General features: G+C 52.8%; 1 protein-coding gene across 1 annotated transcript; it reads right to left on the bottom strand.

The window, feature by feature from the left end:
- Positions 1 to 9310: 9310 nt before the first annotated feature.
- Positions 9311 to 15496, bottom strand: KHSRP (KH-type splicing regulatory protein). Its single transcript, XM_006869016.1, has 19 exons — positions 15476 to 15496; positions 15303 to 15399; positions 14787 to 14825; positions 14489 to 14528; positions 13594 to 13643; positions 13338 to 13409; positions 12706 to 12763; positions 12220 to 12394; positions 12019 to 12117; positions 11780 to 11878; positions 11605 to 11707; positions 11272 to 11372; positions 11033 to 11177; positions 10787 to 10947; positions 10584 to 10693; positions 10108 to 10196; positions 9833 to 10033; positions 9673 to 9750; positions 9311 to 9588 (listed from the first exon to the last, which is right to left on the bottom strand). Exons 1-19 carry the CDS (start codon positions 15494 to 15496, stop codon positions 9311 to 9313), a joined length of 2016 nt encoding a protein of 671 aa, XP_006869078.1.
- Between the last annotated feature and the right edge of the window lie 1288 nt (positions 15497 to 16784).

Here is a 16784-nt window from a genome sequence, read left to right as displayed (position 1 = left end):
ACAGCCTTTGGTATGGATTGCATCTCAATGTAAAGAAAACAAAAATCCTCACCACTGGACCAATAAACAACATTCTTATCAATGGAGAAAAGTTTGAAGTTGTCAAGGACTTCATTCTTCTTGGACCAACTATCAACACTCATGGAAGCAGCAGTCAAGAAATCAAACAACATATTTTGCATTAAGCAAATCTGCTGCACAAGACCTTTGAGAGTGTTGAAGAGCAAAGACGTCAGCTTGAGGACTAAGGTGCGCCTGACCTAAGCCATGATATTTTCAATTACCTCATATGCATGTGAAAGCTGGACAGTGAATAAGGAAGACCGTAGAATTGATGCCTTTGAGTAATGGTGTTGGAGGAGAATATTGAAGTGCCATGGACTGCCAAAAGAACCAACAGATCTATGTTGGAAAAAGTGCAGCCAAAATGTTCCTTGGAGGCCAGGATGGCCAAACTTCATCTCTAATACTTCAGACATATTGTCAGGAGGGATCAGTCGCTGGAGAAGGATATCATCTTTGGTAGGTGAAGGGTCATAGCAAAAGAGGAAGACCCCCAGCAAGATGGTTTGGCAAAGTGGCAGCATCAATGGGCTCAAGGGTGGCAACAATTGTGAAGTTGGGCCAGGACCGGGCAGTGTTTCGTTCTGTTGTGCCGAGGGTCACTATGAGTCGCTACGAACTCAATGGCACCTAACTACAACAACAACAACCAAGATTTATAGCCTCGGAAACAATATACAGGATCACTATGAATCGGAACCAACTCCACGGCACACGACCACCACCACCATCAACTGCTAAACCACTGAGAATCCTGTCCAAAGTTGACATAGAACCTGAACCATCGCAGTAATGCTGATATATTTCAGGTGCAACTGGATAGGTTTCCTTCTTTCAATGGATTTGTCTAAAACTCCTTAACTTTCCTGGAATGGCCCCACTTGGTGGTCATTTTGTGGTTGTTATTTAGTAAGCTGCTGTATTATGTTTTTTACAGGGGGATTCTGGAGGGCAGGAGAGGAGGAACTGGCAGTGAGCATCTTGCATGTGTCCTGAGGCAGGGGGCAGAGCAGTAGGGGACACAGCTGGGAATCCTGAGTGCTCTTCCTCATCCAGGGAGTATATTTGCAGAGGGGGTCAAGGGAGGGGGCTTGAAAAGACCTTCATCTAAATACTCTTCCTCGAGGAACCAGTTCAGTAGGCTTTGTTGTTGTTGTTGTTGTTGTTATGTGCCATCAAGTCAGTTCCGACCCATAGCGACCCTGTATAGGGTTTCCGAGGGTGTCAATCTTTACGGGAGTAGAAAGCCTCATCTTTCTCCCGCGGAGCAGCTGATAGTTTCGAACCGCTGACCTTAAGGTTCGCAGCCCGATTCGTAATCGCTACGCTACCAGAGCTCCTTAGGCTTTGTTGTTAAGTGCCTTCAAATAGGTTCCGACTCATAGTGACCCTGCATAGGATTTCCGAGGAGCGGCTGGTGGATTTGAACCGCTGACCTTGTGATCCAGTACATTATCCCACTGCGCCATCTACACATACCCCCTGTGTGTCAGAATAGAACTGTCATCCATATGTGTTCAAAGGCTGATTTTCTGACAGTAGATTGCCAGGTCTTTCTTCTGAGGTACTCAATCTAACCTTTTGGATCTCAGCTGAGCTCGGTAAGCGTTTGTTGTACCCAAGGGCTCCCACATTCACACAACAAAATACTAACTCTTGTTGGCTGGTGTCGAGGTGCTATTTTTGGACTCAACAGCGACCCCATGTGACAGAGTTCAACCATTCCTCAGGATTTCCTGTGCTGTCATCTTTATGGGAGCAGATTGCTGGGTGGGTTCAAACTGGGAGTCTTTCAGCCAGCAGCTGAGCAATTAACCATTGGCATCACTAGGGTTCCTGTAGAATACTACACAAAGGGGCTTCAAAAAGTTTGTGGGGGGTGGGAGAAATGTGTATGTATAAATATTGTCACTGAGCCCATTCGTCTCTTAGCAGCCTACAGGATAGAACTATGCCTTAGGGTTCCCAAGGTGGTCATCTTTATGGAGATGGATGGCAACTGTGTTTTTCTCCAGAGGAGCGGTGGGTGGGTTTGAACCACTGACCTTTCTGCTAACAACCAAGAGCTTGAGTGCTGTACCACCAAGACCCCTTCAGATACCAAAACCAAACGCATGCTGTGGTTGTTGTTGTTGTTGTTAGGTGCCGCTAAGTTGGTTCCTACCCAGAGCGGCCCTGTCCACAACAGATTGAAACACTGCCCGATCCGGTGCCATCCTCACAATTGTGGTTGCCACTTCGTCTCGATGGGGGTCTCTCTCTTTATCTCTCAGCTTGAGAAGTGCTGAGTGTGTTCTTGCTGTGGAGTGGATTGCAACTGAAAGTGGACGTAATTAAGGACAGAGTGGAACTGTCCCATAGGGTTTCTGAGCCTGTAAATCTCACAGAAGAATTCTGCTTCATCTTTCTCCCAGGGAGCAGCTGGCAGATTGGAACCACCGCTTTAACCACTAGCTGACTAGGGCTCTTTCAAAATATTATATAAGCCAAAAACCTGAACTCATGTTTGAGTCTTTCTGACTCATAACAATCCTGGATAGAGTTTCCAAGGCTGTAAATCTTTACTAAAGCAGACAGCCTCCCTCTGGGTGTCTAAGGGGTTTGAACCACCAACCTTGCAGTTAGCAGCTCAGCACTTAACCCACGGCACCACCATCAGATCACACATATTTGGTCTGATCAATGAATGTGTATAAATGCATATGTGTTTATACAATCCTAGCTCTTCCCGCTGACAGGACCGGAACAACGGTACTCCCAGTAACAATGGGCGTATCTTCCATATCATGACTTCTAAATGCCATTTTCATAAGGAGCTCTGGTAGTGTAGTGGTTACGAATTGGGCTGCAAACCGCAAGGTCAGCAGTTTGAAACTACCAGCTAGTCCACGGGAGAAAGATGAGGCTTTCTGCTCCCGTAAAGATTTACAGTCTCGGAAACCCTGTGCAGGGTCGCTATGGGTCGGAACCAACTCCACGGTTAGTGCAGTGGTTGTTTCTCAACTACTAATCCAAAACTCAGTGGTTGGAACCCACCAGCCCCTCCAGAGGCAGAAGAAAGACATGGCAGTCTGCTTTATAAATATTTAAAACAAAACGATGCAAAAACCCAACCTACTGCCATTGAGTTGTCTCGAACTCATAGCAATCCTGTGTAAGGTTTCCAAGGCTGTGAATCTTTAATGGAGGGCAGACAGCCTCATCTTGCTCCCTCGGAGTGGCTTATGGGCTTGAACTGCCAACTGTTCTGTTAGCAGTCCAGTGCTTATTCTACAGTGCCACCAGGGCACCTCAGAAACCCTATGGTGTTGCTCTGCTTACGGAATTGACGTGACAGAAGTTGGTACGTACCAATACAGAATGAGCTCCTTGCTCTAGGATGTTAATAAGCCAAGGACAAAATCAGTGTGGATACCATCTGCGTAAAGAATGGGATGGAATGTGGGCTGCTGGTGTATGGGGGGCGTACTAAATGACTGCAGAAGGAATCACAAGGCACAGGTTTGATGGTTGCCTCTAGGGGCTGACACAAGTGGGCTGGGGCTATTGGCAGATTGGTGGTCCTTTGCCTTTGGACCCTGGTGTTTGTCCTATTGTGTCGCTAGCAGCTGAGGAGCTAGGCCATCTACTAACTGACTGGTGCTCCTCAGGGGGTTGTTATGAGCTGATTGTTTGGAATTCCTGGTGGTGGCACAAGGCCTAGCACTCTCCTGCTACCCAAAAAGCAGGAGAAGGAAGTGGCCATTTGTTCACAGGAATGTTGTTGTTGTTGTTGTTGTTGTGTGCTGTTGAGTGAATTCCAACTCTCAGCGAGCCTAGGACTGCCACAGAGCTGTAATCCATCACTTGGTATGGTGATTTGAGAAAAAGCTTACAAAGCGAATTGGGTTTCCATCCAACCATTCATACCCATTCTGTTTCAAGTTAAGGACTGAAATCCCCTTAATGTGACAGCATCTTCCCACTTTCTCCCTGAGTCTCCCAGTCCATTACTGCTCCTTTCCTGTCTCTCCAGCCTTCCTAGCTTTACCCTTGGGCCTTTCTGATCCTGCATGTTCTACAGTATCTCCCAGGTGCTCTGTGGTTTGGCCTTTGGGTGCATTTAGTTCCAGGCAGGCAGGATGTCTAAGGGCCACACTTTGGTGGTAAGAAGCAAATCACCAGGTCTTGGGGACTGGTGGGCTTGAACCACCAACCTTTCAGTTAGCAGTTGAATGCTTACCCTCCTAGCAAAGAAAACCCTGTGGGGCAGTTCTACTCTGTCACATGAGGCAGAATCCACTCAACACCACCCAACGTCACCACCACCCTCCCAAAAAAAGTAACGACACTAGACAGAAACATGAACTTAAACAAAGCCCAAGCCCAATGATCTTCCCTAGTAGCCCTTACAATCGCCAAATACCTGCTGGTTTCTCACTCTGCCTCCTCCCTCGGTGCCTAGGTGGGCCGGGCACCCAACATGGTCATCTTGTTCGACTGCTCCATGGCGACAATGGTGCGGAGGGTGGTCTGGCGTGGGCTGCAGGAACACCGGGCTGACGACTGCGAGGCTACCATCCGGCAGCGCCTGGAGACCCATTATGCCCTGTGCCAGCCCTTGCTGACCTTCTACCAGCAGAAGAACCTGCTCCGAAACGTAAGTGCCCTGCATGCCCCCTGGCAGTGCCTGGCCTGGTCCTGGGCCTTTTCCCTCCGGGCACACATCATTCTGTTATTTCAATATTTTCTTTTGGGTGGCAGGCAATCAACATGACCAAACATCCATCCATTCATTCACAAAATCTCCATGAAGAGTCTGGTGATATTGGTCACATAGCTCATCATATATAATGGTCACATTGCGTCACCGTGCTTTATTTATTTTTTAACTTTTCTTTGCAAATGGAGTGAAGGTTTACCTAGAGCAGGATCATAGTTTCATGCATGTTTACAGTCCCCTCCATGTAGCATCACTCACCTCACGCCTTCCAGTTGGCCATTCTATGTATGGTGTGTGTAACTCACAAATGGTGTTCTTCCCTCCTATACACCTACCTGGAGTCCTGGTGTGGTGCTATGGGTTAATGCACTGGACTGCAAAGTCAATTTGAACCGCAAGGTCGGCGGTTCAAGCTCACCAGCTGCTCCTCGGAAACCCTATACAAGGCGCTATGGGTTGGAACTGACTCGATGGTACTTAACAAAAACATACACCTACCTGGAGTCTTGGTGTGGCGCTGCGGGTTAATGCGCTGGACTGCAAGGTTGATTTGAACCGAAAGCTCATGAGCCGCTCCTTGGAAACCCTATACAGGATCGGTAGGTGTTGGAACGGACTACATGGACGTTAATAACAGTAACATAGGTCTGCCTATCTATTGCTCGGCTGAAAATGAAGCCACAGAGATCATTCTACTTTGACCCACCGTGAGTGTAGGCTCTCTGCCCCTCCCTGAAATGTTCTTCATGTGCTTTAGTTTGTCTTCAGTTTACACTCATATTATTCTTTATTACCATGTATGTGTAATACAAGTAACACACACCAAATGGTCATGCAATCCCTGCATGCATTAGTTCCCAGCAGTTCTGGTAGGATAAGTACTTGACCACAAGGTCGGTGGTTCAAGCTCATTAGGCGCTCCTCAGAAACCCTATACAGGGTCACTATGAGTCTGAACTGACTCAATACATTGTGTACATTATATATGCATGTATGCAAAAAAAAAAAAAGGGGGGGGGGCTAAGCTGTTATTTCACTTAACGATGGCTTCATGGGATAGTTTCAAGGTTTCAAGATGATTCGGGGGGCATTAGGTTGGAGGCAGTGTTCCCCCAGCCTCTATGGATCCATTAATCTGGTTTCCATTTGAGTTGGAAGTCTCATTTTTCCTCCTTCTGGTTGGTACCCCACCCATCTGGTTGGTACCTTTTCCCATCATGCTGTGCGGCACAGACTCTGACCAGGTTGAAGATCTAAGCACATTTGTTGTTAGTTTCCTTGGAGTTGGCCCCCAAGTCCTCAAAGACCCCATATAGCAGAATTGGTGTTTTATATACAATCATTAAGTGCTCAGCTGCTAAATGAAAGGTTTGATGGTTCGAACCCACCTAAAACCAGAGAAGACCTGGCAATTTGCTCCTGTGACGGTAACAGCCAAGAAAACCCTGTGGGGTATTTCAGCTCTGTCACATGGGGCCCCTGGGTCCGAGTTGACTCCACAACTATGATAACAGTTCAAGGAAGCAGTGGCCAGGACTTTCTTCCAAGGAACTTACTGGCTGGGTTTGAACCTCTTTGCAATTAGGAGCAGACTGCAAACTGCAGGTGCCTCCCAGACTTCCTAAAGCAAACTGAATGGCTCCAAAAGATAGCAAGATTAAAATAAGTATTTTCAAAAACAGCAACTAAATGGAAGATTAGGGCAAGTGGTCACCCACAGCCCAGGTCAACTGCAGCCATCCAGGCACATCTTCAAGTGACTCTCTTCCTGCTGTCTTGTGCAGTCAAGAAAACATGGTGGGAGCCGTGATCATGTTTCCATTTGTCTGCATGTGGCAGGCTCTCCCGAGCCACCTGTGGAGCATTGTCCAGGTGCAAGGAGATGGAGGACTGGCAGGCCATACCCTCATCCCCCTCCTGGTCAGCCTGTGGTCACCCTCTCCCCTCACTCACTTTATTCTATAAACAGGGTTCAGGGACCTGTTTGTCCCCAGCTGCTCCAGATGGTCCTGGCTCTGACTCAAGACTGGCTCCTCTCCTCTAGATCCTGGCAGAAGAGGCCCCGGAGAGCATCTTTGCTAAGTGCTGTTCCGTCATTGAGAGCCTGCAGTGAGCCGGACAGGGGCCCAGCAAGGTGAGCTATTGCGGTGAGCACAGCCCCCAAGGTTCCTGCCTAGACTAACCCTCCTGTAGACACTGCTAAGCAGGCGCCCCTTTCCTGGGACTAGTTCCCTCAGCTAGCAACCCCACCCACAGGGGCAGTTTCCTGGTTAACTTTGCAGGTATCTGTGTTGGGAGGTCTGATGGCCCCACCTGGAGGCAACAACTGTCACTACTGCCACTCAGGCCTCTCGGCCCACGCAGCCGGATTGACTTAAAAACCTCTTTGGATGGTTATTGACCCAAGTTCAAGTGGAAACTCCTGCAATCCCCAGAGGAGTGTGCATCCTGGGATAGAGTTTAGGCCCAGTCCTCTGCCATCCACAGGTCGGGACAGCCAGGACTAGGATGGATGCCACCTGACTGAACAGGCTATGTGCTCCCTCACGGGAGGCCCAACGGGACTGCGTCCATGGGAACCCATCCCGCGGGCTATCTCCCCTTCCCGTGAGGGCACCGTAACCCATCCTCGTGGGCCAAACCTCAGTCCTCTTTCCCTACAAATACAATGGCAGCCAGCACACAGCTTTTAAACAAAAAAGCACTTTTATTTAACCAAAAAAAAGGAAAAGAAAAAAGTTAAGAAAGCACAATACACCTGCAGAAAACTATTTTCACTTGTGTTCTTGTCTTTTCCAGTCACCAGTGTTGGGCACTCACAACATCTAGAAACAACAGACAGGCTTTAGAGCTACGAACAGAGCGGGGGGAGGGACAGACCCAGCAGACACGGGGAGGTTTTGTTATCATTTATTTGTGAAGTTAAAAACGAGCGATAAAAAGTAAAAACTGCCATACAATTTTTGTTTTCATTTTTTTTCAGTTTCAATCTCCTCTTGAACAGATGAAACACGACAGACCAGTCCTGGGGGTGGGGGTGGGGGTGGGGTTGGGGTTGAGCAAGAAAGGAGCAGAGAGGCTGAGGGGACAAGGGATGGGTTATTCCTGCAATACCAACACCCGGTCCAAGGAATGTTCCAAACTCTAACTAAAAAGAAAAAGAAATAGCAAGAGTGACTTTTTTTTTTCCTTTTTAAAAAAGTTTATTTTAAAAACAAGAAAGAGGGCCAAGGGTGGTCTAGGGAGCAAATGAATTATGTTACTCTCAAGAGGCAGCTTCAGGAGGGCTGGGGGAATAGAGATTTATTTATATATATATATCATTTTATAGGATTTGTTTTACTTTTGGCTTTTGTCTTTCTTCCTCTCTCTCGTTTGTTTTGTTTTGCAGAGATTTTAGTCCCCGCCATCTTCTATGGCGGGCTCAATAGGGAGGATCCCAGATTGTGATAGGAAAGGGATGGGACAGAAAGTGCGAGAGAGCGAAAGCCAGACCGCCAACCCCGGCTGCTCAGAGCCAGGGCTCCTGTCCCCCCCATCCCACCCTGCGGTAGCCATCGCTCTCTCGCCAGACCCACCCCCCCAAAATAAAACAAACAGAAGGAAAAAAAAAGCCTCAAACAAAACAAAATGGAAAAAAAAAAAAAAAGAATAAAAATACAGAGTTTCACAGATGAAGAAGTTCACATTCATTCGATTCATTGAGCCTGCGGAGAGGGGAGAGATAGGGATTGGTCACTTGGGGAGGGGTGGGGACAAAGCCCAGGCCCGGGCACTGGCTGGCGGAGTCTGTCGTGCTGGAAGGACTAGTCAGGATGGCTCCTAGGTGGAGAAGGAGCACAGGGCTGAGCAGGAGGGGCCGCAGAGAGAGAGAGAGACAGACAGACAGACAGATGGGAGTAGAGAAGCACTGGGTGGAAGGGGGAAGAGGTGGAAGGGGCAGGAGAGGAGGGGGGGCGGCTCCCGGCGCATCACAACATCTATGTTTTCTGAGCTCACGGTGTCCCCACAACACCCCTGTGAGGTAGGTTGGAAGGTGGCAAAGATCGTCATGCCCACGTCACAGACAAGACCGGGACACAGCGGCAGGCAGGTGGATGGACAGACAGATGGCCTCCCCGTCCCCCCGCACGGCGAGCCAGCACTGACCCCACGCTGGGACCGCCTGCAACACAGTCACTTGGACATGGGGCAGGGGAGAAAATACCGCGGGTTTAAAACTTGAAGAACCAAAGGAACAAAAACCAAAAAAGTAATGCAGAGAAGGGGAAAAAACAACTTGTTCTTTGCCCAGGTGGCCAAGTTTGAGGGAGTCAGTCGGCAGTCGGGCTGGCGACCAGCCCCGAGCTGTCTGCTGCCCCCTCCCCCGCCTACCCACCAGTTCCAGAGTCCCGCCTGTGTCTTTCGGGCGCTCCCCCTGTGTCTTGCTGGCGTCCCACGGGAACAAGCAGGCTGGCGGCGGAGGCCTCTCCTTGAGCCTCTGGACCCAGTGCACATGCCCCCGGCTGGCGGGGGCTCCCGGAGACCTCAGCCCCGTGGCCGGCATCAGGGGCACACCCCACAGGGGAAGGGGTTGCCGGCGCTACCCACTAAGGCAGGATGGACGGTGGCCGGGGGCTGGAAGGAGAAAGGAGGAGGAGGAGGGTGGCAGTTCCCACTTGCCTGCTGCTGTCCCTGCTGTGTGGGAGGAGGCTGGGGGCCACCGGGGCCAGGGGTCTGGCCATAGTAAGCGGCCTGCTGTCTGTAATATTCAGCCCAGGCAGCACTATAATCAGGCTGGGAGCCGGGGGGTGCACCTGGACCTCCTCCAGTGGCCACTTGAGCTGTGGGGGGAAAGCAGAGATGAGTGAAAGGGATGGGGGACTCAGCAGCCCACCCAGCACCAGCCCACCCGGCCACTGGCTGACCTTGCTTTTTGTAGTACTCTTCCCAGGCCTTCGTGTAGTCTTGCTGTGGAGGTGCTCCTGGCTGCTGCGGCTGCTGACCTGAGTGAGGCAGAAACCACTACGGTCAGGAGGCCCTTTAAGGACGGCACTGGGTCCTCCCTGAGCCCCAACACACACGCACCCATCTTTTTGTAATACTCTTCCCAAGCCTTGGTGTAGTCCGACTGGCCGGTGGGTGGGGGCTGTGGAGGCTCGCCCTGAGTTGGGGGAGCTGCGGGGGCCGGTGCAGGACCTGGCACTGGGCCCGGGGGCTGCTGGTAGTAGTGTGAATAGTAGGCAGCCCAGGCAGCATTGGGGTCCGCTGCGGCGGCCGCTGCTTTATCTAACATAGGAAAGAAACAGAGCTGAGGCCAGGAGCGCACCTCCAGCCCTGCTCCCCAGGGGCCCGTTACTTACTGGGGTCATGAGGGGCAGGTGGTTGCCACTGGGGGTAGGTGTTGCCCCAGCCCTGGGGTGGGTACTGGTGAGGAGGGGGGCCCCCGGCACTGCAGGATAAGAGAGACACACACGTTGGGGTTGTGGCTGTACTGGGGAGGGGCAAGGATGGATGAAAAAAAACACATGGTGTGTGGATCTATGAGTGGTGATTGGGGTCAACGCTCACGGGATATTATAGTTGTCAACAAATTCAGAAAACCTCTGGGTGGTCTAGCAGTGAGCATTCTCAGTAGAATTCACCCAGACGCACCAGGAAGAAAGACTTGGTTATCTACTTCCAAAAAAAGAGAGACAACTACCAGCCATAGGACACCCTCTGGAGTGCAGCTCTGCTCTCACACATGGGATGGCTGAGCTGGAGTTGACTCCCCCTCACACAGGGGGGCTCAGGCCCCCAGACCAGTGCTCTGACCACCAGGCAGGGGAACACTCACTGAGGGGGTGCGCCTGGGGGGCCCTGATTGAAAGGTCCGGGGTTGAAGGGCCCCATTGGGCCAGCAGGGCCAGGTCCACCCGGGCCGGGTCCAACTGGACAGAGAGGACCCTAGAGGAATCAACAGGGTGGAGATCAGCAGGGAAGGGTAAGACAGCAATGCAAATCCAAAGTCCCCCTTCCCCAAGCCCCTGGAGAGCCCACCTCGATCTTTTCCTCAATGAGCTGCTTGGCGTGGTCAATCTGCTGGGGTGAGCCCCGGATGATGAACAACTTGAAGTTGGGGTCCCCGTTGGGCGGCAATTGCCGCGAGATCTCCACAAAGGCGCCTGTCTGCTGGTTTATGGCTTTCACGTTCTCCCCGCCTACAGCAAGCAGCCAGAGAGGTTGAGTGCAGGGAGGGGGCAAGAGATGGGGGAGGCTGCGCAGGGGCGCGGCGGGGGCACTCACCTCGGCCAATGACTAGCCCACACTTGTGAGTGGGGATGGAGAAGGTCATCTCCCCACCTGGGGGCCCCCAGTTGCCTTGACCTCTTCCTCGGCCTCGGCCCCCTGGGGGCATACCTGGACCACCAGGAGGCCCTGGAGGACCACTCTGCAAGACAAGAAAAGGGGGTGACAGGGGGCCGTGAAATAGGCGCATCCCTGAGAAGAGTTAGACAGCCCCTTGGCTGTGTCCAGTCACTGACCCGGAGGCTCTGGAGGAGGTCATTGATGATGCGGGCTGCATGCTCACATCTGTCAGGAGGCCCCATGATGTGAGCAATCTTCTCAGGACCCGTTCCATCATCTGTAGGCAGCAGAGAGCAGAGACAAACCCCAAGTGACCACCTCCTTGAACTGTCCCTCACTGACCTTGGTGTGCTCAGAGAGCAGTTGCCTCTGACATCCCAGAACTGAGAACAAGTCCCAAGAAGAAAGGGGACCCTGGCCCCCCTCCGGCTGTGCTGAGGGGTGGCAGGGGATGGGAAGGACAGCAGACACTGGGCTGGGAGAGGGTGAGGCGAGTCTTGAAGACACACCTTGTTTGAACTGTATCCGCACGCCAGCGTCATTCTGGATTTTCTTGATCATCTCTCCACTTCGGCCGATGACCACTCCAACCGAATGCCTGGGCACTGGTACCTGAGGGGAGAGTGGGTGTGAGGGACTGCTGTCCCACCCCTCTGCTGCCCCCTGGGGGAGGCCCACACTCACATCAATGCCCCCGCTGATCCGAGATCCGTATTCGTTCCGGTCCCCGAAGCCCCCCTGGTCTCGCTCCCGCAGAATGTCCATCACCATCTCGCAGGCTTGCTGCAGGAACATGGGCACAGTCCACATAACCCCTACCGCCAACGTGCCCACTGACCCCCAACGTACAGGCCTGACGCACACTTTCAGAATCCAGACAGCAAGGCTCTTTCCATGTGCCCTGCCCAGCAGCCCCTGCTCACCTGCACTTTGTAGGGGTCCCCGATGATGCGCAGAGGTTTGTCCACATTGGTGTTCTGGGAGCCATCTTGGATCAAGATCATCTTCACTCCCGCTCGTTCCTTGACACCAAGATTAAGGGTGAGGGCTGGGCCCTGGCACCAGCTCCCACAGGCAGGTTGGCGGGGGCAGGCAGACACAGACGAGAGGAGGGGTGCACTCACCTGCAGCTGTTTGATGGTCTCCCCACCCTTGCCAATGACCAGGCCAGCCTTGCCTGCAGGGATCATGATCTCCTGCACAGTGCCATTCTGACCTCCATTGGAACTGTCGTGGAACTGCCCTGGCGGGCCGCCGCGACCCCGTGAGACGATGTCATCCAGCATCATCTTGGCTTTCCTGCAAAGGGAGGGATGGCACCACCACGGGACAAGAGATCACAGGGTCCACCCAGCTCCAAGGAAGTGAGTGCCAGGAGCGTCTGACAGGTAACGAGGTAGAGGGTCAGTCCCAGGTGGCCCAGACCTCAGACTCAGGGGACCCAGGGGTATGTGACAGGTAATGAGGAAGAGGGTCAGTCCAAGGTGGCCCCGACCTCAGACTCTGGAGACCCAGGTGGCAGGCAATGAGACCTCGGCACCAAAAAATAGTCACTTGATTTCCAAAATGACCTGATTTGGAGGCCCTCTTTGGGGGCAGCGGGGACTTACTGGACAGACTCAGGGGCTCCTGTGAGGGACACGCTGCGCTCAGGGAGACCACCGCTGTCTGGAGAAGAGAGAGGATCAGCAACCTCGCTGGGGAGGGGACACCTGGAAGGGTTTCCCACTACTACGGAGCAGCCTGGCAAGTCCACCTGCCTCCCAACACCAGGAACTTGTCCCAGGCAAGACCAAGACCAAACAACTTCCAACCCAGGAAGTGGGGACAAACTCATTGAGAATACAGGGTGAGAGAGGTAAATGCCAAAAGACCCTGACTGGGTCATGACCCTCTATATCCCCATGAGCACTGGCAAGTACCCTCCAAAGTTGAGGACCTTTAGACACCAGGGTGAACACTTGGAAATCCCTGCCACATGGGTACCAAGCAGCTCAGAAATGTGGGGTACAAAGAAGGAACAACTTGCTTCAGACGAGACACGTAACCAAGCGGAGCTTGAACTGAATCCCTCATTTTAGGTGCAATGTTTGGTCCTAGACCTTCCCCTCCCCCAGCAGCATGTAAATGGTCACATTCCCCTCGTAGCAGAGCGAGGGCTCAGCTCACTTGCAGTCAGCACCAAAGCGGAATGCCTGCAGCAGTTTCAGCCCCCGGCCCGGCAGGAACCCAGACCTCATACCTGGTGAGATCTGTACTTTGCAGCCCGAATCCTGCTGGATTTTGTTTATCTGTTCTCCTCCTCGACCAATGACTGGGGGGAAGAAAAGGAAGAAGGTAGGCTGATGGAAGGAACCCAGAGCAGGAGACTCTAAGAAGGGGCCCCTGTCCCACATCCACAGAGAACAGGCAAAAGCGAGCAGTAAAGTTCTCCCTGGAAGCGGGGATAATGGTGTCCCTCTCCCAAGGTGATGGGGACTGACAGCTGCCACACTTACTCAGTCCCACCATGCCATCTGGGACCCTGTACTCTTCTGTCATCGAAGTCCTGTGGAGAGACGTGTCAGTCAGTCCCAAGGGGGGACCTCCTGGACAGAAAGCCCTGGCTCCTGAGTCCTAGAACCAATCCCGGCGAGGACCACCCTCCAGATGTCTGGCTTCAGATACCGCTTCCGACAACATGAAAACTAACTTACCACAAGGTCTCAACACAGGCTCTCCTATCCGCGGCAGCCCACCATGCCTACCTCTGGGGGCCTCGCTTTCCCCATCTACCCTGAGAGGGTGGGACTGGGCACTGTGGCCCAAGGACCAGTGCTGTTTCACTGACTCAGACCAAGAACAAACTCAGCAAGGCTTTAATAACCAGTCAGAGTAACTTGTCTGCCGACTCCAATCATAAAAACGCTGGCTTTACACCACTCACATCACTCCTCTGCTGTTGCGAAATGTCATTGAGTCGGTTTCAACTCACAGCGACCCTGTATAGGGTTTCTGAGGAGCAACTGATGGGTGTGAACTGCTGACCCTGTGTCCAGTGCCACACACACTAGGACTCGTACTCTCACAGTGTGTCCGTACTATCACGTCCTATGAAACTTTTGGCTTGTTAAAAAGTGCAATGAAGGAGACTCGCTTGCGGAGGGCAGCACTAGATTCACCTAAGCCTACCTGGACTCACAGCTCAACGGACCTGCAGGAAGGAGCACTTGCAAAAGACAGACAACAGTCAAAACCGCTGCCTGGCCCTTTCTAGGGAGACAGGCATCTGTGTCCCATTTTGTCTCTACCCTCAGGGTAGCTGAGGGCTTCGAGCCCCTCCAGAGTACAGGAGGGGGTGCAGGCAGCCAAGTGCCTGAGTAGTAGCCCAGGCAGACAGCACCCGCAACTTACCTCGGGGGAGGGTGGATGGGTCCTAGCTGAGAGCTGATAGCTGTGAAGAGAAGTCCCAAAGGCCAGGTTGGCTAGTGCTGCTCAGGGAATGGGGAGACCCGCTGCAGCCCTGCCCGTGAGCACCTGAGCTCCCGCCCCAGAGAAGCATGTGTACAGGACACTTCTGCCTCAGCTCCAGGGATGGGGTGGGGTGGGGGTGGCTCCCTCCAGCTCACGGACCCCAGGGTCTCCAACAAGGAGAGCTATGGTCTACTCCTGCTCCCAACCCCTAGCACCCTCTTGGGTTCTGTGGACTTACAGTCTCCCTGGGCAGCCAACTTCTTGCTCTCGGGTTGGTCTGTTTAAGAGAGAGAGGGTCATGCAGTACCCACCAAACCCTGGCTGCCTCAAATCTAATGTTAACGCCACATGTCCTGGGCCACCCATACCCCAGCCCAGTATCAGAGTTCAGACAGGTCACTAGAAGAGACCAAGCCCAGGAGGACCAGACACCCCCCATCCTCCCACTAGCCCCAAGGTCAAAAAGCTCTGTATAACCAATGACCAATGGCAGCTGCCTAGCAAACCTGCCTGGGTCAGAAGGGGTCTATGGGAAGGAGGCAGAGTCGATAACAGAAAAATCTCTAGAACGCACACCTCTCGGCTACTTGACACCTCAGGACGGCAGACCCGAACAGAAAGGCTGAACAAACTGGGCATTGCTGAGTGTGAAATGACCCAAAACCAGTGGACCTCCCACCCACCCTCACAAAGACCTCAGGCTACACCCCATGATCCTCTTCCCAAACGATGACAGTGGTGCGCAGTGAGCTACCTCCATCCTCCAACTGTCGCTTCTGGCCCCCAAAACCAAAATCGGGAGTGCTGTTGTTCACGGTTGTAGCAGCGTCGCCTCCAATCTTGGCAGCAATCTACAAGTAAATTAGGAAGCGCAACTTAGTTACTAAAAAACACAACCTGGAGCGAGGACACTGCTCAAAACATCACCAACATCTGTCCACCGTTCATCCTCAACCTGCCCAAGAGCAGGGCAAGAGCCCACTGGGTTAGACACCGGCCTCAGGCTTAAGGGACATTCCCAGTATTTCAAAATTCCCTCTCTTTTCACACTAGTTTCTGCTGTGGCCAGGCTCTGCACCACACTGGTTCAGGGCTGGGAGGAGCAGGTGCTAACAGGTGGGGAGGCTTGTACATTCACCAAGCCACCCCAGTGCGGTCTGAAAGTTGTGATCTGACCTCCATTCATTTGGGCTGCTATAAGTACAGTGTTCCAATCTCTCCCGTAAAATCTTTTTGGCCTTAGGGGAAGTCTTTGATTAAAAATCCAAATCCTTGGCTGTGGAGTTGGTTCCGCCTCCTAACCAGAGGATTTTCCCAGGCTGTGGTCTTCACGGAAGCTGAATGCCACACCTTTCTGCTGCGCACATCAGCTGGTGGGTTTGAACTGACAACTTTTTGGTTTACAGTCGAGCAATTAACCACAGCACCACCAGCATCCACCACCCTCGTGTGGACTCAAACAGAAGCCCCTTCTTGAAAGTACATTACCTTTCAGTCCTCCAAACAAGCTGAGACCCTAGTGTCTTAGAGGGTTTGACACATTTCCCAGAAACCCAACAGACGTGCCTACGTCCGTCTACCAGGCATTTCAAGCTTACCTAGAGCCCAGGTTGGGGGGAGGCCCAGATCTGACTTGCTTCCCCCAGCAGACAGCACCTCCCACCTCACCCCCCGTCAAGCTACCCCTGTATCTGGACAACCCTGGGCTACCAAGTCAGGTGACCAGGTCAGAGCACTGTCCCACGCCCGCCCGACCACACCGGCGGGACCGAAGGCATTGACCTAACGGGGCCTCCCATCCCCAGGGCGCCAGCCGGGCTGCTTCCTAAAAGGGGAGCCCCCCAGGACAGGCAGAGACCCGGTGCCCTGCACACGACACCCCGATGTTGTCACCCCGCCTGCAAACACGGGCCTGGGGGCCCTCCCTCTTCTGTCAAAGTCCCAGCGCCCCTCGGGAAGCAACAGGGTCCCCGCCACTTCCCCGACCCAACAGGGGCAACTTTCCAGTTTTCATCGCAAATCCCTTCTTAGGGGGAAGGATGCAGAAATGCAGCCAGGGTGGGGGGATAGCAGAATCCTAACTGGAATGGGGGGGCATGGCAAGACCCGCCCACCAGAACAACGAAGGGTTTTGGGGTCCCCCGTATACACCCCGGGATAGCTCCTCTGGACCCCAGCACCCCCGTCCCGCGCACGGGGGTCCCCAATGAAGAACCCACGCCCCAGCACCTCCTGA

Source organism: Chrysochloris asiatica, unplaced genomic scaffold (genome assembly GCF_000296735.1).
Source record: "Chrysochloris asiatica unplaced genomic scaffold, ChrAsi1.0 scaffold00125, whole genome shotgun sequence".
Taxonomy (NCBI): Eukaryota; Metazoa; Chordata; class Mammalia; order Afrosoricida; family Chrysochloridae; genus Chrysochloris; species Chrysochloris asiatica.
The sequence above is the reverse complement of the archived record's forward strand: the minus strand, read 5'-3'. Positions and strand labels throughout refer to the sequence as shown.